Source organism: Neolamprologus brichardi, chromosome 3 (genome assembly GCF_056152115.1).
Source record: "Neolamprologus brichardi isolate AB-2024 chromosome 3, ASM5615211v1, whole genome shotgun sequence".
NCBI lineage: Eukaryota > Metazoa > Chordata > Actinopteri > Cichliformes > Cichlidae > Neolamprologus > Neolamprologus brichardi.
Window position 1 is genome coordinate 32991197 of NC_142106.1, and position 20580 is coordinate 33011776.

At 38.7% G+C, this 20580-nt stretch overlaps 3 protein-coding genes across 4 annotated transcripts; 1 reads left to right on the forward strand and 2 right to left on the reverse strand.

Annotated features, from left to right (window-relative positions):
• The first annotated feature begins 974 nt into the window (after positions 1-974).
• Positions 975-4219, forward strand: LOC148104253 (uncharacterized). 2 transcript variants are annotated; one of them, XM_087839320.1, is made up of 5 exons: positions 975-1033; positions 1590-1798; positions 2038-2129; positions 2444-2588; positions 2817-4219. In XM_087839320.1, exons 2-5 carry the CDS (start codon positions 1684-1686, stop codon positions 2945-2947), a joined length of 483 nt encoding a protein of 160 aa, XP_087695446.1. In that variant the 5' UTR covers positions 975-1033; positions 1590-1683; the 3' UTR covers positions 2948-4219. The 2 variants fall into 2 exon arrangements, with proteins under 2 accessions (XP_087695446.1, XP_087695445.1); XM_087839319.1 differs by having other exon boundaries at positions 2038-2126; positions 2435-2588.
• A 2665-nt stretch (positions 4220-6884) lies between these two features.
• On the reverse strand, positions 6885-9051 carry LOC148104254 (uncharacterized). Its single transcript, XM_087839321.1, has 5 exons — positions 8862-9051; positions 8481-8575; positions 8200-8300; positions 7678-7833; positions 6885-7581 (listed from the first exon to the last, which is right to left on the reverse strand). The coding sequence occupies exons 1-5, from the start codon at positions 9008-9010 to the stop codon at positions 7123-7125; spliced, it is 960 nt and encodes a 319-aa protein (XP_087695447.1). The 5' UTR covers positions 9011-9051; the 3' UTR covers positions 6885-7122.
• A 7667-nt stretch (positions 9052-16718) lies between these two features.
• On the reverse strand, positions 16719-20081 carry LOC102779867 (uncharacterized). Its single transcript, XM_035912494.2, has 5 exons — positions 20001-20081; positions 19048-19142; positions 18818-18918; positions 17758-17913; positions 16719-17673 (listed from the first exon to the last, which is right to left on the reverse strand). The coding sequence occupies exons 1-5, from the start codon at positions 20036-20038 to the stop codon at positions 17218-17220; spliced, it is 846 nt and encodes a 281-aa protein (XP_035768387.2). The 5' UTR covers positions 20039-20081; the 3' UTR covers positions 16719-17217.
• Positions 20082-20580: the final 499 nt, after the last annotated feature.

Consider the following 20580-nt stretch of genomic DNA (forward strand, 5'->3'; position numbering starts at 1 on the left):
ATGTTCATCTAATCATTTAATGTGCACTGACCAACACTTCTTCCTGCTCTAAAATATGCACTACACTATGAGATAAACAATTTTATTTTCCTCTCACAGTGGTAAAGATTTTCTCATCCACTGTCTTGACATTCTCAAACAAATCTGCAAATTAGGGAAAAAGCATTTAAATGTCACCATGGAGGTAGCTTTAACTGTTTTTGTTGTTGTTATAACTATTCTCATGCCTGTCAGCCTTTTACTTTAGCCGCAACAGCAAGACAGTTTGAAGTTTACTGACAATTTACACAAGACACTAATTTTAAACAATCTAATCTGAGCAGGAATGATCAAAATATACAGTTGATCAAAAGATTCACTTTCTTAACTAGAAGTCAGTGATTTTGCTAAAAAGTCTTGATGCTTCTTCACACAGTTTTCCAGTTTCACATATAAGGCCATGGAGAATGTTTTCATACATACAACTGATTACATGGCTCTTAGGATATCCCATCTTATTGAAAGTGATGCTGTTACAACCATCCCTGTCTCCACTACACCTGGGCATGTGTTCCTTTCTGATGTGTCTGTTAAAAGTGTGCTCTTATTTTCAATGATGAAGTCAACCTTTAATGGCCAACCTGGTCTAACAACCTGAGACATCAGTTGGTGAGAGACGTGGGAGTGATATCGTGACCACAGGACATCTGAGCTCTGAGAGATTTGAAGCCTCACCCAAAACCGAGAACAATCACACACAAGAAAAAAATCATGTGTCACACATGAACTTATGACATGCACCAAATTGTTTTAAATAGTTCCACAAGATTGCTACTGTTCACTTCGAGAAGTAACAGCAACATTGTGAGCTGAGTCTTTCGGGACTTTTTGTGAGATACACTTTCGTTTTCAGTGTGACGCAATAGTGTGTGTGTGTGTGTGTGTGTGTGTGTGTGTGTGTGTGTGTGTGTGTGTGTGTGTGTGTGTGTGTGTGTGCCTCATAGACACACACAGCACTGACTGACCCACGCTGTTTCGCCTTGGCAGCAGACCCGTGAGTGACCTCGTGTGCACACCGTTGTGCTTTACAAATGAATTAGACCGCCAGTGTCAGGTTTATACCACAGCTGATATATATTATATTTGAAAGTTTTTATGTTTCAATTTAAACTTTATTAGTAATTACCATAATCCTTTTTTCATTTCTATGTAGAATGGTTAATCCACCAATGCGCAAAGTATTTGATAAGAATGATTATTTTACTAATGATTTCTTTTCTTTTTTTTTTTTTTTTTACAAAAAAGCAGAAAAATATTCACACCTTGCATTATTATTTTAAAGGACGTCGAATTACAATCATTTGTTTGCTCAACAGAAAATGCTTTTAGTGGTTGATTGTTGTTTATTGTATTTGTTATTAACTTAGGAACTGTTTGCGTGCAAAGCAACACAAAAAAGACGCAAAAATGCTTTCACAATTTTAAAGGCGTGTTATCAATACAAATAGTATTCTCGCAGATAACGAGATCAATACCTTGTTCATATGTTTTTGTTCATTGTTATTTCCCGGTTAAAACGAAACAACTAACGGGCAATCCCCGCCCCACAGGCGAAGTTATAAATATCGTGACCACACCGTCACCTCGCATAACCTTCAGACGGAGAACCTGAAAAGATCGCAGCCTCACTTCCTAAACAAAGCGATGTCTGTTGTACTGCCTGTGAGCCAGAGATGGGGGGTGAACCTGCGCATGAACCAGCTGCCAGATGCGACCCTGCGTGAGCTCAACCAGGTGTTGAAAACGCGCGTCAACCAAGGTAAATAAAATCTGAAAATAAATACATAAAAAATGACATTATCAGTACTCAGTTAATCTGTGTCCAGTATTTTAAACCATTTTTAATCTTTTTAAACTGGACACCTTTACTTTCAACAATAACCTCTGCTCAGTGTAAAGCAGCGGACATGGTACAGTTATCTATGACATGTGTGGAGCTATATTTAGTCTAAAGGCTGCAAAGTAAAGTCCCCTCTGTCCTGTGTTATATGTGTTTAGGATATACGAAGAATTACGGAGGAAAGTCACATGACCACGACTCTGCACCACTGTCCAAATGTGGAATCAAGCCCAGTTCAGCTGTGCAGGTGGTGAGAAACGTTTATGATGGAGGGTCCATCATTATTTTGAGCTTTCTTCACATTTTACAGCTCCTGTCACACCTGTGCTCAGCACTAATTTAATACTACGTGGAATAAATTATAATTCATGTATTTCAACTTAATATTTTGGTATAAAAACATGATCTGAGTTTCCTCACTCCATTTCAACATGGTTGCCCTTAGAGGACTCACTGAAAAGGTTTCTAAATTATTTGTGTTTTATTTTTTATGATATGTGGTATAGTAAATGTGTTAAGTGCTGTTTAACAAAAGTACTAACCATCACCTCTCAGAACCTTCAGATGGTGGTAGCCAAAACAATGTGTGAAATCTTTGTTATCATGGCTAATGGTCAGAGATGCCTGATGCTCCTGTGCGCCATACAGCTGAGAGTAATGATTGTGAGCAAGTTCAAACAGAAAGTGAAGAAAATGCTCAACGAGAAAGGTAAGTAACCTAAAAAAAAACAAAAAATATATACGTTAAAATTTTAATTACCAGTGCTTAATAACTCTATATTCAAATGTCTTTAAAAAAATTTCACTAAAAAAATCTATAAAATGTTATGAAGTTATGTTATGTTATGAATAATGCAGGAAACATAATATAATTATTTATGATATATTTGTAGCTATATTTAGTCTAGTCATCTCTTTCTGTGTTATGTGTGTTTAGGATGCATTGAGAAGGATTACAAGCTGCACGCTGAGGGCATGCCACTGGACGATGACTCTGCACCAGTGACAAAATATGGAATCAAAACCGGCTCAGTTGTGCAGATGGTGATTGTGGTTCACGGAGGATGAAGGAGTCCATCATAATTCATCTGATTACATCAAAGTTACAGGATTCACCGAACTATAAATACACATAAAGAACAAAACGCATAATTCTAATTGAAGCCTGGCGTCTATGACTTTCCTTCTCCTTTGTGCTTTCTTTGCATTCTTTCTTTGAGGCTTCTGTTCTCACAGTCAGAGGTGTGTGCCTGAGATGGTAATATTAGGAATATCTCCTCTCACTGACGTTACACACATCCACTATCTGAAACAAAGGATACAAACAATAATTAAGGACCCTCAGATTATTATCATTACAGGAAGAAATCAGAATAAATGTAACTGTATATAGAGCAACCTCCAAAAAGTACATACTGAAAAAACACAGATTTTACATTTGCTATTTGCTATTTATAATGTGCATGAATAAATACACATTACCAAATGTCATTGTTCTGCTCACATACCACTGATGTCTGCATGTTGAGTAGTTTACCGTTTTTAAGTCAATGACAACATTTGAAATAATTTTGAAATCAGGTTTAACAATTTTAATCTAAACTGAGCCGAAAAGCATCGTGATGTTCACGTGTTTCATATTTATTTAAACTTTGTGATTCCACCTTAACTTGATTATTGTACAACTTTAGCTGTTCCTGTAAATACTTCTAAATCAACATTGGTGTAAGGTTTATATTGTTGATTGTCATTTATGCTTAGAAATTTTTACTCATATATGCTTAGAGTTTTATAATCGATTGCATAATAATAGAGGTTCGATCCGTAGTAGTCTGTAGAGACTCTGTGTGCTTTCCAGAGTGTTCTGGCATGCACACACATCTTAAGGTCATGAGAGAGGTCATACCTTCTCTTACTGATTTATACCTACTCTGTATCTGTTTTAGTATAAGTGCCTTTTGTTTAGATGAACTGCCGGACTTCCAGGCCAGCAGATTTTGGGGAGTCGTTCAAAGGGTCACATCTTGACCACACACACACATACCTACACGGCACACAGACAATGTATTCTTTGTTCACATGTATATCTGTGTAAAACGTCATATTTTAATGAACCTATGCATATTCATGTAACCTCAATAAAGAGCAGTGTTACGAGGGAGCAGACGAGAGCACTGGTAGCACTGGTGTCAAGCGAAGGAACGGCGCTCGTCCAGTTCTCTCCCTCGTGCACGAGTAACACAAAGAGCTCTGGTAAATTGCGTCTTGCTTTTGCTGTTGTAATAGAATTGTCTCGTTCCAGCGAGGGGTTGTGTTAGACAGACCCATCAATTGGCACAATTGGACCACTTTATAAAAAATAAAGTATTATAAAATATTTCATTTTACACGATCATTTTCATTTGTCAATATGGGATCTCAGCAAAATGTTGCAGGAAGGAATGAAAATCCACAGGCTCATATCAAATGAGGTTTTGCTGACTTGTTCAAATCCAGGGATCAAATCTGACAATAAATGTTATGTTTTAGATTTACACATACAAGTCTTTAATAGTCAGTAAAATATTACAAGGTGCGACATTGGTTACGTGTGGATAAACCATGTAATGCTCCTCAGCTTTTACACAATATTATTTAACATTAACTCACGTTATTTATTTTAAATGTCTAAAGAGAAAGTGATAGTGAAACTACTTTAAACACAGGATTTCCCCTGGCTCTCTAAAAACCACTGTCATGTTTACTTGATAGGCTTCATTCCAGCCCTAAAAAACGAGTGGAATTCCCATCATTTATTATTGAATGAGTCTAAGAAAATGATGATAATATTTCTAAAGAAAGAGTATAACAACAACAATAATACCTCTCTATCTCAAGAGCTGAGCCCTCATCCTTCACAAAAAACTCTGCTGCTTGTATCCACAGTCTAATTCTCACCATGGGTGAGGGGAAGAACATACATCAACATGTAAATCACCAGCTTTACTTTTACGCTCAGCTCTCTTCACCACACCAAACCAGTAAAGCACTAAACTGCCTGTCAATCTCTTGCTCTGCTCCCCCATCACTTAAAGTCCTCCACTCAACATAGCAGCTCAACCCTGACCAGTGGTGTTGATGTGCACTCCACCCATTTCCAGCTGAGAACCAGGGTCTCAGACTTGGAGATGCTGATTCTCACCCCAGCTTCTTCACATTAAGCTTATGTGAATTTAGAAGATCTTGCCCAGCAAGCAACAAGGTGCTAAACTTTATAAGTCAAACTTTTATTGCCTTCATAGTGAAACCACATAATCTTAAGACAAATTTAAAGGTTCAGTTTTCCCAGAATTATCTGTACTCTGTTTGTTTGGATCCCACCTGTTATCCTTCTTAGGTTTGAGCAGTAAACACAGACACTGACACACCAGGGAGTGTCCCCAAAACTGTTTTGTTTATTTTGTTTTTGTCACTTTCACTTTCTCTCCACCAGTTACCAGAAGTCATACGACTGCAGATCAGCACTTATATGATTTTAATTTCTATAATAAAAGTGTTAGTGCTGCTGAGAGTCCAGGTTTATTTATTTATTTGATGATTTATGGGTTTTATCACTATATATTTTGTAAACTTGCACCTTGTAGTCAAAGTTGATCTGACCAGTGACGCTGTGTCGCATTATGACCTGGATTTATTATTTTATTTGGTGAGTTTGGGGGAATTATTGCGTTCCTTTTGCCACTGCAATGTTCTGAATGTGCATCAAACTGAATATTAAAATTATTTAATCTGAATGTTTGTAAACTAGGACTGATGAGTCCACTCATAACCATCATTTGGCACAACAACCAGGATGTAAAGAAGCAAAAAAAACAAAACAAACATTGTTCTGGCTACATAACAAACGCTGATACGGGCAATTTTTAGCTGTTAGGTAGTTTCCATTTTCCAGCTAAATGATTGTGTTTGAAATTGAGGCATTACGATGAGCATCATTTACATATTTACAGTTCATCCATATTTAAATCTTTTTGTGTATTTTCTAATATATCTTTTTTTCATCTTCTGGAAACCAAAGCAATGCAGAGTATCACTTAACCAGCATTGAGGGGGAAAGGAGAACATCTGGGGAATTTTAGCCAGAACACGTTCCTTTTTAAAAAATAAAATACAATTTTTAAAAAAATATTTTTTCCTGATTAATTCAACCAGGATAAAACCCCATTCAGATTCAAAATCTCATTTACAACAACACTAAAACATTTTACAAATTATGATAGATGAGTGATCATTCACATAGAAATAGAAAGAAAAAAGTCCCAAAACATTTTCACATAGTAGTCAGATAATTTATCCATTAAAACATTTGCATGCCGATCTTTGCCTATTTAAATTTTAAGCATTTATTTAAACTCACTTAGGGAAACAACTTGCTTCAAATGTAGCTCATTCTGGAGCTGATCCATTCCTTAGCTTAAAGGACCTCATGCCGGGAACACAAGCACATAAGTTTACAATGGTCAACTGATATGCGTATCACAGAATCATAGGCCTTTATCACTGATGCCTGAGATCAAAAGCTTGGGTTGGCAACCTGGCAATAAGTCTAAAAGGCTCGGGCTATTTTCCAAAGATCATCACTCTGGAAGCAAAGATGATTGATGTTTTTATTTTATTTTATTAAGCCTAGTAAACCTTTATGTCTGGGGAAAAAGCGAGACACCTTTGCTCTGGAAGGGGCTCCTTGGAACATTACATATCAGAGCTTGGATTTTAAATAGAGATAGAAATTCTTCTGTAAAATGTTTACCTCGGTGCAATACATGCTGTGACTTACATGTGAATACGTTAACAATGATTTTACATTTAAAAAGAGTAAAAAATATACTGATATCCCTGGGTTACGTGACGTTTACTAAACAAAACAAGGTTTTCCTACACAAAACATTTGTTCTAAACAGATTTAACATCACGTAGTTAGCAAAACAAACAAAATGTGTGATAAGGAGACGACATGTGTTATATATGTAAGTAACCAGAGGACAGGATGAGCACACAGAATGTTTAACCTTATTCTAAGTTTATGAATGAATGGCATTTATCAGATTTATCATTACAGTTCAGACATGACACAGCTGCAAAGATCATATTCGGTAATACATTTCTCACTACCATCATTTTTTTTTTTTTTAATGCGATGACATTTAAAGCAGAGAATTAAAAAACACAGCATGGTGGATTGATTTAGAAAAGACACTCTTAATTTAAAGAAAGTGAAACTTAACAGTGTCTTGTGTCTTGTGTCTTTCCCAGACAGGTATAGAGGTCTGTCTGGGGGCAGGAATACACCTGGTTATCAAACATGTACTGGAGCTCTTCAGACACACAAAACAAAATGTCACATTGCATCGAGGGCAATGAACCGATTTACAATACATCTTGCTGTGCTCCAACAGTAACCCACAGGTGGGACAGGCACGGACAGAGGGACACTCCTTCACTGAACCAAAGGTGATAGTTGGGCATTTATTTAGTGTCTCTAATGACTGGTTGCAGCAGCCACGATTTCCACAGCGGTCTTTCCGAGGCCGTGCACCCTTCCACTCCCTCAAACACTGCCAGCAGAATTCAAACAGCCGTCCTTTTACTGCTGTGCACACTTTACAGAGGACATTCAAGTCTGATCCATTCTCTCTCATCACAGTGGATCTGCAGCCAGGACACTACATGGAGACAGAGGTGGGGCAACATGTAATACATGATGAAATGTCTAACAATTCTCCATTTACATGAAATATATAAGTTAATGAATCACTTACCATCTTAGTCGTATGTGTCTGCCTGGCAGCATTGAACGCCATGGTTCTTCTAAAATATGCATTTTCTTGAGGCGTCAGCAGAGCCATTTTACAAACCTCTGCAAAAGTCCACTCGACGTTACAACCAGACGCACCACACACAAACCTGCTTTCACCCTTTATTGAAATATGGAAAGGTACATTATTTATAAAGATCAGGGGTTGAAAACAAACGACAGAACAATCTCATGAATTGCAGTTAATACCTTTAGGTTAATCTTTGATTAATAAAACTATAAACACTATGTTGTGTGAGGGTTACTGCATCTTATCAACAAATGAAATAGTATCGTTCCAATCCAGTCCGCAGGGAAAAAATAATAATGATGATATATTGGGCATTGTTTCCTTGATTTATTCATGTGCATGTAGCATTAAAAACATTAACTTCTGTAATTTCAAGACGCAGGCAAAATTATTCTGCTGTGTCTGATGTTGTCTGTTATTTATTTATTTTAATGAAGCTGACCCTTAGTGGCCTACCTGCTCCAACAACCTGCGACACCAGTTGGTGAGAGAGGTCGGAGTCACAGCGTGACCACAGGACATCTGAGCTCTGAGAGATTTGAAGCCTTCATACAAAACTGAGAACAATCACACACAAGCAAAAAAATATCAATATTACACGCGAATAAATGATCATGCGTTTTGTTTAACCTAATGTGAGCACAGGTAAAATTATTGTATTTAATTATTGTCATTATTTCTATATTAAAGTTGAATCTGTTCGATGTCACTTTGAAAAGTGCCCATGTGACACTTACAGTCCAAATCATCCTCTCCATCGACAAATCTAAGTGTTTTGTCATGAGGGTCGTAACACTTCTCCTGTTTTGTTGGCACGCTTGGGGGCGTCACACTGCGAAACAACAACAAACAGATTAGAATGAACACTTCCGGTTTCACTTCAAAAAAGAGAGTGTGTGTGAGCTGCAGTGTTGCGCAGTTTTCTGATACTTGCACACAGCTCGCGTTTCTTCTTAACATAAAGTTTTTGATCAGCGGCTTCGTGTTTCAGCATCACTGTGATGTCAGGCTGTGACACTGAATTATCGCATCGCGCAGTTTACAAGCGTAACGAAAAGTCAGACCATAAAGATCGTTAGCAGTGGAATCGGAGCAGCAGATGTAACCTGAGTTATTACCTGTGCAGCAGCAAAGGCGGGGGCAAGTACATCGGCGCTCTGTCTGCGGGACACACTGGATACATGTAATAGACATCTGGCACGTTGATGAACGGAGCAACACCCGAATCTTGGTGAGGAGAACACAAAGGTGTGGTCCGGTTAAACATCTGGCTTGGCTTTTACTGTCACTGCGTACTGTTCACGGGAGTATCTCCAGCGTCGACTAAGAATCGTGTTGTTCTACGGTGAATATGAGCAGCGATACTCCTCCCTCCCTCCCTCCCATCTCTTTCTCTCTCCCTCTCTGTGTGTGTGTTTTCAGGGCCGCACTTCTGTGCCTGCTGGTTTTTACGACAAGTCCTGATTTTATTAAAATACTTTTTTTTCATTATTTAATTTCGTTCATTAGTGTTCCTTTTGAGAACTAATTCCAAGTTTCGAGATTGAACTCGAAATAGTTGAAAATCAAAAATGAAAAAAGTCGAAATACCTTTTTTGATTTTTTTGAAAATCGTTTCAAGTCAAACCACCTCCTCAGTGCTGCTACATATCCTACAGCATGCCTGGTGTAGATACGTTAGTTAAACAACTTAATCAGCTCTCTTTTTGTGTCTTGTGTTACAACATACACTCTCTTTACTGCACGAGCGTGCAGACAATACAAGAAGTAAGAAATAGCACAATATATGCTATATATACATACATATAAGTCACTTACTGATAAATATCTGAATAACAAAGAAAGAAAAAAGAGTAGGCCCTATGTGCAAAAAGGGTGTGGCTATTACAGTATGCAGTGTGTTAGGTGGATGAGATGTACAGGGAGATGGCCACAGCACCAGCTGTTGGAAATACCCAGGAGTCTTTATAATTCCACTTTTGCCTCCTCACCAGCAGACTGAGAACAAAGATGACCCTGTTTAACCTTATATCTGGTTGCCATGCAATGTAAATAGATATTCCCTCCCCCTGGTTGTGTTACACCAGAGCCATAACTTAAAAAAAATGGAAATGTTGGATGCATTAGTGACACAAGCTGATATAGTAATCTACTGAATCCTTTCAGTAGCATGATAGCACTGTGATTTGGTTTGATCCTTAATTGTTATGGTTTGTTCTTATTTGAATGTCTAGAGAAAATCATCCATCCATCCATTCACCTCATTGCCATAATAAACCTTTAAGAATGGCTTTCTGGATCTTGTCTTTAAATATGCACACCACATCAGACGTTCTGTGAGTCAGCACAACCAACATCAGTGTTGTTCCTTCATTGACATCCCCACATAACACAGAGTTAACCTATAAGGTGGCTGGGATAGAGTTTAATTCCTGGCCTGAATTGTTATCTCAGGATATGTTCACTGAAACAGTGGAGTATGAAGTCTTCTGATTGCAGGGACATTAAAAGATGAACAGACACCACATTGGCATAGATCATCATAACGACATATATTGGTCATGTCCACAGCTGGACTGGCCATTGGGCATACTGGGCATTTGCCCGGTGGGCAGATGGTGATTTTTCATTTTTATGGGCCAGTGTTGTTGTTGTTGTTGTCTGTAATGGTACAGACAATGAAAGGTGGTGGACTGGCCAATTGGTCATGAACGACTCTGGGTTGGACCAATTATAGCAAAGGAGGTCGGATGCACCTTAGTGCTCTCTTGGGCAATGGCTCTAAAAGCAATCTTGTCACAGAAAAACAGAATAACATGGTATTGAGGTGAAAAGGAACACGATTTGTCCCGTACTTCAGCTAGAATAGAAAAAAGACAAAGCTGGAGTTATTCTGTGTTTTTATGCTGCACAGCTGCCTCTTCTTCCCTCATTCTCTCCCCCTCCCTCTTCTGTTGCCACTTCAATCATGAAACTGATCGATGATCAGCTGATCGGCTTTTCTCTCTTGTTTGTTTATCGCCCACTTTGCACCAGTAAGAGAAACCAGCGGAGGTCAAGCTAAACAACAACAGCACGTTTAAGCTTGATCAGCTGCTGTTAGAATTTATTTAATATTACTTTCTAGGACCAGCTGATGTTTGCTGGAGCCACAGCTGTAAAGCTGCTGGTCATGATGTTGATTTGGATATGTGGTGAGAGGGAAACATGAAGATGAAACCAGGAGATGTCCTTACTGAATCATCAGAGCTGAAAAGGTGATGAACAACCAGGTTTACCTTTTAGGTGACATGAATGACTTGAAGTTATGAACTGTTTCTGAGAGACAAATAACGCCAGGATCCTTTTCTACATAGCTGACAGCTGGTAACTGTGCAGGGGCGGGTCTAGCAAAGTTTTGCCAGGGGGCCAGGTAGGGCATGAACAGGGAAAGGGGGACACAAAGAAGTACTTTTCTTCTTTATTCTAATTTAAAATGTCTGGCTTTTAATAAATAATTAACTAAATCTTTCAACCAAAGTGGTCATCTGATGTAAAATGTATAGAAATCATATATATACCAACAAGACTGTACATCACTGTCACAACAGCGTTTGTTTTCATTCAAAGGCTTTATGGCTTTTCCTATAATACCTGGTCTCTAGTGAAAATGCCCAGGCCGATTTTTTGTCCCAGTCCAGCCCTGGGTCTGTTCGTTCAGCTGATGTAAACTATCCACCCTACAGTGTAAACATAATGTGTGGCAAAAGTAAACCATGCGATTTCTTATAACTCGATTTAAAACGATAGTGAAACTAAATTAGATATGGAACTTCCCTAACAGTCCAAACACATCTGTTGGTGTGGTTTTTTGATAAAGCCGCCATTGTAGGCTGATATAAGCTGCTACCGCTACTCTTTGTGAACAGCGATTTGGGACAACCCACCTAAAAGGAAAAAGCCATCTCAATTATAAATTCAGCCCACACCTATTCTGACTTTAACATAACCTGAAGGAGCTCGTACCGCTCACACACGATCCAGACAAACAAAATGTGCAAGTACAGCTTGTCTGTTCTCTCACCTGCAGGGGAAATGGGGATTCTTAAATTAAACCACTCCAAGAGCAAGCGGAAGACGGTCAGTGACCTGAAGAAAGGAGCGCTGAAGCTGTTTCCCAAGAAAGGTAAGCCTAAAACCTAAAACAGATCAAAAAGAAAAATTACTTCTTAAGTGATCACGTGGCTCTATTGTAAGCCTACATTCAGATGTCTTTGTCTACTTTATGAATCGTTTAAATTATATATTAAAAAAAACTACATGCAGTGTTTAATTTTATTGGTAAAAATAATATAATTAAGAACGATTTCGTTTGGTGTCATTGTTATGTGAGGTATTTGTGTAGCACAATAATGCAACACACCAACTTCAACCACACATTCAAGTGGACATCTCAGTCTGAGTAAACATGTGAGCTCAAGCCAGCTCAGACAGGCTGTGTTAACAGATATGACCACAATTACAAACACGTTTCCTGTGTACTGTGTTGCTGTTTCAGTAAGTCGCACAAACTGTGTTGTTGAGGTTTTGTTTTTGTCTCCAGTTAATATTTTTATTACAGTTGAATTAAATGTTTTTCATACTTAGTTTAGTTTTAGTTGAGCAGTGGCCAAAGTCATGTGCTGTCTGAGTGCAACTTAAAAATAACAATCTTCAGTGATGTTCAGGAAACATGATATAATTATTTGTGACATCTTTATATATTTAGTGAGGTTCCTCTCCCTCCTGTGTTGTGTGTGTAGGATATCTTATGGGTGAAGTCCGGCTGATTGTCTCAGGGAAGCCGCTGGACGATGACTCTGCATCTCTGTCTGAATATGGGATCAAACCTTCGTCTGTGGTGCAGATGGTGGCGAAGGTCCACGGTGGCTGATCATCATTGATGCACTCAACTGCATCCACAAGACTCACAGCAGGACTGAAATATGATACACCAAAGGACAAAATCCGTCATCTTTAACTGTTTCAAGACTTGTCCCATACCTGCTTAGAGTTCAGCACTAATTAATTATCATGAGCTGTAAATGATGAATAATTAGGATGTAATAATGTATTTTGTGTTTATTTTGTGCTTGTGTTTCCCTGCTAAGCTGTGTAACTTGCTATTTGTTGGTATATCAAAAATAACTATGAATGTATATAATTTTTCCCAAGAAAGTCATATTGAGATATTTTTCCATCTTATTCAATAATAAAAGTTTTTTTTTCTTTTTTTACAGTCTGTGTTCTGAAAACTAATCTCAGTAGTCCATGCTACAGATTCCACACTGCTACATGCAGGCATTAAAAATCTGTTTGTCTCTAATAGGCACCACCTATCACTGCTCTAATTCACATACCTGATATACAGAGTAAAAACAAAAATAAATATGAAGAAGAGCTGGCTGGTGGCTAAAGGTGAAAATGCAAACCGTGGGGTATATTCAGTCTGCTTGGGATCGGAACAGCATCCAGCTACAGCTCAGGACCGCTTCCTCATCAGTCTCTGCCATGACACCCAGCCACAGTTTCCTTTTGGACTGTTGGGTGCTGCCTTTAGATTGCAGTTGCCGTTAAGCAATATTATTACCACACCAGCTTCTGCTGGTGACTTATGCAGTATAGCAGTTCATCTACTAATCAGAAGGCTGGTGGTTCAAACCAAAGCAGACATAAATTTCCACTATTACCTACAGTGCATAAAATTAAGCTTTTGAGGCCTCACGGTCCTCTGATGTGAACATAAATGAAATCTGCGGGAGGATCTTAAACATGTTGATCTGTCTTTAACTGGGCAGACCTCATATCATAGTAAAGCCATTTTTTACCTGCACAAATATATATTTTTGCCACTTTTCTGTTGTTTTGATTCTGTTGTCTTCAACACACTTCTCAATATGGCTTGGGTATATAACATTTGTTATAATAATAATTGGATTTATATAGCGCTTTTCAATGCCACTATTCATTCACTCTCGCATTCACACACTGGTGGTTATAGCCACAGCTGCCCTGGGGCAGGCTGACAGAAGCGAGGCTGCCATATCGCGCCATCGGCCCCTCTGGCCAACACCAGTAGGCGGTAGGTTAATTGTCTTGCCCAAGGACACAACGACCAGGACAGAGATCGAACCGGCGACCTTCCGGTTACAGATGCGCTTCCCAACCCCCTGAGCCACGGTTGCCCTTGTTGCCTTTGTTTCCTTGATTGTGGCATCTACGTTGAATCCTTTTTTATTACTCAGCTCATGCCGCACTCAGCTTTGTCATTCTGTGATCTCTTTCCTGCACTCCCAAAACAACCCTTCTCTCTGCTGTAGCAGATTCTCAGTCCCTCTCTTTCAGCTGTCCTTTCAGTTTTCTCTGAATTATCACCACTCACCTGATATCCTTCTCAGGTTTAGAATGAGCAGTAAACACAGAAGCTGTTGTCTGCACACACCAGGAAATGCCCTAGATTGTTTTTTATTTATTCGTTATCACTTTCGGTTTCACTCCACCAGCTACGAAAACTCATGCAACTGCAGATTAGCAGTCAGGATTATTTTGTACATTTTTTTTTTATGTAATCAGTGTTAGTTCTGCAGTGAGTCCAGGTTTAATATCTTATTTTATGCATTTATGGGTTTTATCACTCTACTTTTGGAACCTTGCACCATGTAGCCAAAGTTGTGGAAAGTACCCGATCTACCAATCAGCTTCACTGGGCTGGCTTATCAACTGGATTTATTGTCTTATTTGGAGAGATTGGAATGGTTATTGTGTTACTTTTGCCATTGTGGTGTTATGAATGTGTATCAAACTGGATAAAAAATGATATAATAATAAGATTACTGATGAATCCACTCATACCTATCATTTGGCACGACAACCAGGATGTGAAACAGTAAAAAAACCAAACCAAACATTGTTCTGGTTACATAACACACATTGGTGCGGGTGTATTAGGTAGTTTCCAGTTTTCATCTCAATGACAGCATCATGCCTGATAAAGTGATTCAACTCAAAACTGAGCTAGCAGGCATTATGATGAGCATTATTTATATGTTTGAAAGTTATTTTAATTTTCTGGTTTACACGTCATCTTCGGTTCCATATTTAAATCTTATTGCATATTTTCTGTAATACCCTTGATTCTGCTGAAAACCACAGCAATGCAGGAAATGTTCTTCTTTGTGCCACTTAACCAGCATTTAGGATAAAGGTGGATCTGTGGGGAATTTTGTCAGCAACCTATTCATGCTGGGAAAACAAGGCTTTAATTATGGCTTTAAATAACTGAAACTAAGTATACTAGTTTACTAAGCATACTATCTCATGGAATTAAACTGAAATGAAGGAATGCATACATAAAGTATATGCAGGTTCAACCATATTTCAGATTTATGAATAAATGAAAAGTTTCAGACTTGTTATGGTCCTTGTGACTTAAACTAAAAGCAGTATAAGCAAAAAAAAAATCACATGTGACAGCAAAATATCTCACCAACAAAAGCCAATAATGATTACATATGCCAAATCTGACCTCATGTTATAACCAGAGAAGGACATGAAACACTGTATGGGAAATTACGTTACACGCAAAGAAAACAAAGCTCCAGCAGGCTGCTGTCTTTTTCCATCATTTCTGCTGCCTAACAGGTATAGAGGTCTGTTTGGCAGCCCACACACTGGAGCATTGTGCAGATATTTGACTTGTTGTCACGCATTCAGTCTTCAGGCACACAAAACAAAACTTCACCTTACATTGAGGACAAACAGAGAGATTTGCAATGTGTCTGGCTGTGTTCCAACACTATGCCACAGGTGAGTAAGGCATGGATGGAGGGACATGGACTCCCTTCACAGACTCAAAGACAGTACTTTTAGAGACTGAGTGCAGCAAAGAGGTCTTAAAGAGGTCTTTCTGAGGTCGTGGATGCTTCCCTCAGACAATTCCAGCAGAATTCTGTATCATTTCTTAACGTATCATCTAATGAAACTGAATATTTATTTGCATGTTTCAGAACTGCATTGCAAGCATGTTAGTACGATGCCTCATACATAGAAGTCCGGGGTTTTAATAGAGAAATATTTGGGTGAAATTCGTCTGGTCGTTGAAGGAAAGCCCCTGGACGACGACTCTGCATCGCTGTCAGACTGTAAAATCAAGCCCAACTCTGTTGTGCAGATGGTGACCAAGGTTCACGGAGGCTGACTGAGCTCCATCGTCGAGCTCCAACCGTTTAATACAGGACAAGGACAAAAATGCTTTTGTACGCTGTTAAACCTGTGCAGTTACTTCAAGCTGTTTCTCAGGGTGTAAACAATTCATTAGCTACTTTTTTCTTTTTTCTCTTTTTTTGTTGTTGATAAATTGTGTGAGACACCAATTACAAATCGAAGAGTACAAACACCGGGGAAATGAAATGCTCTATCTCATTGGCATCTGTGCTCAGAGCCAATGAGACAATTATAAATAATAAATCAGTCATGTTAGCAATATCATTAGCATTACAGGACACTAAGAAATGAGAAAATGTAAAGGCACACGGAACAACCTCAAGAAAGTAAATAATGTACTGATTTTTATTATTTGTGCTTTGAATACCACTGTACTTGTCATGGACTGGATTGCACTTTTAGATTACTTATTTGCAAAAAGTTACGCAAGAAGTAAAATTCTGATTTGCTTTGTTTTAACTTGAATAAACTTTCTCGCAGGAGTCAGACTGTCATGTATATCATGTAAAATGATACATAAAAGTTTGATACTCATGAACAAAAGCTGGTTTTACCGCCTGCAGCACAAAATGATAAAGTTTTTGTCTTCAACAAAAATATAGGCAAGTTGCTGTACTAGTTGTTAATGTGGTGCTTCTAAGTAAAATTCACTACACTGGGACCACATTTTTAGTAATATATTATCAAGGTAAACATTTGACATGACACTTGGCTCTATGCAATGACATGGCAGAAAGAAAAAAAACTTCACTGGCTTTTATTTAAAATGTTTTTGCAAACAACATTTTTACAATTTATTTAAATGAGCTGCATGTTTTACATCTTAACGTTTGGTTAAACCTAACAAAAAGAAAGAATGTGTGTTTAACTTCACATTTAAAATTTATTTTTGAGATTTTACAAATGGTAAATGGACTGATTCTTATATAACGCTTTTGTACTCTCCCGGAGTACTCAAAGCGCTATATACAACATGCCTCATTCACCCATTCACACCCACTCATACAAGCACTTCTAATCACTTCTAAACTCAAGTGAAACTAATAAACATTCACACTCCGATGAACGCATCAGAGGGCAATTTGGGGTTAGTATCTTGCCCAAGGATCTTTGGCATGCAGACTGGGGGAACCAGGAATCAAACCACCAACCTTCCGATCAGTAGCTGATCTGCTCTACGACATGAGCCAACACCAAAACAAAGTGAAGTTTGATGGCCTTGTGTTGTTACTATTATTTCTTCTGCCATACAGGTATAGATGTCTGCCTGGGGGCCACTCCACTGGAGCAAGGTGCAGAAATGCCACTTGTTTTTATGCATTCAGTGAAGATCTTCAGGCACACAAAACAAAACTTCACCTTACATCGAGGACAAACAAGAGATTTACAGTGCCTTTTGCTGTGCTCCACCAGTAACCCACAGGTGGGACAGGCACGGACAGAGGGACACCCGTTGACACCCTTCACTGAATCAAAGATGATATCTGGGCATTCTTTTAGCGTTTTCAGTGACTGGTTGCAGCAGCCATGATTTCCACAGCGGTCTTTCCGAGGCCGTGCACCCTTCCACTCCCTCAAACACTGCCAACAGAATTCAAAGGTCTGTCCTTTTACTGATGTGCACACTTTACAGAGGACATTCAAATATGATTCGTTCTCTCTCGTCACAGAGGATCCGCATCCAGGACACTTCATGGAGACAAGAGAATGACATTTAACGCTAATAACAAATTTCCATTTACAGCAAATATAATATGTTATTGAGAAACTTACAAATCTGATGATAAGCATCTGCCTGGCAGCGTTGAATTCCAGGGTTTTTCTGAAGTACTCAGTTTCTTCAGGGGTCAAAAGACCCATTTTACAAACCTCTGCCAAAGTCCACTCAGCACTGCAACCAGACGCACCACACACAAACCTGCTTTCACCCTTTATTGGAATAATGAGACGTAAAAGGATTATTAGACTCACATGTTGGAAACAAAACACAAAACAATTTGATGAACTGGATTTTTGTTGTTTCAGTTAAACGTACATTATTAAAACATTATTAAAACAATAAATACCATATTGTGGGTAAGACTTGCTCTGTAATTCATTAACTTATTAGCTAATAAAAGAAATTATATAATAAGCAATTTTTTTTCATGTTGCTAATACCTGCATTGCTAGATATGCAATGGTTTGATAAAACACTGAAAAGGTCACAGCTGGACAAGCACAGGCGTAATTCAACGCTGCACTGAAGTCTAAAGGCTATGATAAAATTTACAGGTTTCAGGTTAAGATTTTTGATACAGGCTTTTACAGCGTTCATTAGGTGCTCGTTTAGTTTTTATACTTTTTTTTCCAAAACCTTGTGACATGCAAAAGAATAAAATGATTTTTTAAAGGATAAAAAGTGGCTGTAAGGTTGTTTAGAAGAGCACCGTTTAAACCCAGGGAGAGTCTATCAGTCTCTTAGATGTGTGATTTCTTGAAGTGCCTCACAGGTTGTAGTTCAACTCGAGGTGATTATAGGCCCTAAAATGTTGTGTACACACTGTTGAGTGATGTGTCTGGAGACCAAAGAGCGCTTGCAGTGTATTATGTTTAAAATAAGATGTGATAATAGATCAGGTATTATTTTTCATCACTTACACACAAACGTGTGTACTCGTATGTTGTGGTAGGATTAAAAATATTACCATGGTTAATTTTATATCTAATTTATCCCAAAATCAGAAACCTGGCACCACGCCCGATGCCTTCTGCTTTTATTTATTTAGGTACACTGTTATTTATGCTGACTTTACTTTATCTATTTTAACAAAGTCAACCTTTCGTGGCCTACCTGCTCCAACAACCTGCGACACCAGTTGGTGAGAGAGGTCGGGGTCACAGCGTGACCACAGGACATCTGAGCTCTGAGAGATTTGAAGCCTTCATACAAAACTGAGAACAATCACACACAAATTCAAGAATAAATGTTTTGTGACATTGGTTTATGTCAGTTGGTTAAAATGATTTTCACCGTTATTATTGTAATAATTCTCATTATTGCTGCACCCAAGTAATACTTACAGTCCAAATCATCCTCTCTATCCACAAATGTAAATGTCAGGTCGAGAGGGTTGTAACACTTCTCCTGTTTTGTTATAGTATTTGAGGCCACCAGTCTGCGAGACAGTAACAGAGCACAGTGTCACTTCAAAGAGACACCCCCCCCCCCCCGAGTTTCAGTTGTGTGTGGGTGTATTTCGATTTCGGAAAGAAAAGAACACTTCAAATAAGTTACAGTCGGGGCTGGAATGGGACAAAAAACGACAAAAAAAGGCATTGAGTTATTGACACAGGTTTTAATCAGATTGGTGTTGCTGGGTTATTTCTCAGTTACACTGAAATGCAGCATATTATGATTTAAAGCCACACTTTGGCTTTTAGTGAGATCCTTGAATCTTCCTAATGACATCTCTCCAGCTCTTTAATTCCTCCCTTTTTAACAGCACCCCTGCAGATAATATCTCTGTTCTTTTGACATATTTTGTACATCTATTTTTAGTTTTTTTTTATTTTTCGGTTTCAGTTTCTCAGCTCCATCTTTTCAGAACTTTTTTCCACACTGAACTCAAGCGCCGGAGCGCGCAGGGAAGGTAGGGAGGTCCCGGTTGCGTAAAGAGAATTTATTGGACGACACAGTGTCGGTAATGAAAATGAACGAATGGGCTGCTCACACTTCGGGGGCCCTTGAACTGATCCATCGCCCTGCCTGTGAAATTCCCGGTGTGCCAAATTACCACTCCAGCCCTGGTAACAGTAAGTTCTGAACTTTCAGTACTATGTTTTTAATGACAGGCTTTATGTTTTAGAATCACTGTGATGTCAGACCGTCAGACTCTAAATGATCGAAGTAAAGAGCCAACTCTCCGGTTCGCAGTTTCTAACCATAACAAAAAGTCGTTACCAGTGAAATCAGACTATTGAACATGTAACCAAAAGTAACACGCGCATGAGTGAGTGAATACGCTGAGTGTTACCTGTGCGGGAGACCGGCCAGGTAGGTGAATAAGGCCATCGTCGATCCTGCTGCGGGACAAGCACGGTGCAGTCAAAAGACGTGTGGCGCCGCGATGATCCTAGTAACAGCTGACTCTGAGTGACGTCAACACAAACGTGTGGCCGGATTTGTTTATTATATACAGTTTAATGTGCAAGCTATTACTAAAACATTAAAAGGGGAACAGACAGCAGGCCTATGAATAAACAACAATGACGACAAACTATCAAACCAACAAAGTGAACCTAACATTAGGTTAAAATTAATCATAAAGAAAGAAAGTGATTTCTTTTAACGATACTAATGATAGTGAAACTAAATTAGATATAGAACTTACCTAACATTGGATTCCTAAAGGATCTTTTCGTATGTTTGTCTGATAAAGCGTTTGTTATGAGGTGAACAACTATTTAGAGACAGCCCATCTCAGTGACTAATACGCTCTCAACTCACCTGACTTTAACAGAAACCGAAGGAGCTCCTCAGACTCACACACGATCCAGACAAACACAATGTGCAAGTACAGCTTGTCCGTCCGCTCACCTGCTGGTGAGTTGGGG

What these genes read in the sequence shown, in the direction of transcription:
- LOC102779867 (XM_035912494.2), bottom strand. Translation starts at nt 20,038, where the DNA reads ATGGCCTTATTCACCTACCTGGCCGGTCTCCCGCACAG. An exon ending in CTGGCCGGTCTCCCGCACAG is followed by an intron (nt 19,143 to 20,000) that starts GTAACACTCAGC and finishes ACTGTCTCGCAG; the next exon opens with ACTGGTGGCCTCAAATACTA. An exon ending in AGATGCTTATCATCAGATTT is followed by an intron (nt 17,674 to 17,757) that starts GTAAGTTTCTCA and finishes GTCTCCATGAAG; the next exon opens with TGTCCTGGATGCGGATCCTC.
- LOC148104254 (XM_087839321.1), bottom strand. Translation starts at nt 9,010, where the DNA reads ATGTTTAACCGGACCACACCTTTGTGTTCTCCTCACCAAGATTCGGGT. An exon ending in CCGCCTTTGCTGCTGCACAG is followed by an intron (nt 8,576 to 8,861) that starts GTAATAACTCAG and finishes GTTGTTTCGCAG; the next exon opens with TGTGACGCCCCCAAGCGTGC. An exon ending in TGGAGAGGATGATTTGGACT is followed by an intron (nt 8,301 to 8,480) that starts GTAAGTGTCACA and finishes GATTGTTCTCAG; the next exon opens with TTTTGTATGAAGGCTTCAAA.
- LOC148104253 (XM_087839319.1), top strand. Translation starts at nt 1,684, where the DNA reads ATGTCTGTTGTACTGCCTGTGAGCCAGAGATGGGGGGTGAACCTGCGC. An exon ending in GAAAACGCGCGTCAACCAAG is followed by an intron (nt 1,799 to 2,037) that starts GTAAATAAAATC and finishes ATATGTGTTTAG; the next exon opens with GATATACGAAGAATTACGGA. An exon ending in GAAAATGCTCAACGAGAAAG is followed by an intron (nt 2,589 to 2,816) that starts GTAAGTAACCTA and finishes ATGTGTGTTTAG; the next exon opens with GATGCATTGAGAAGGATTAC.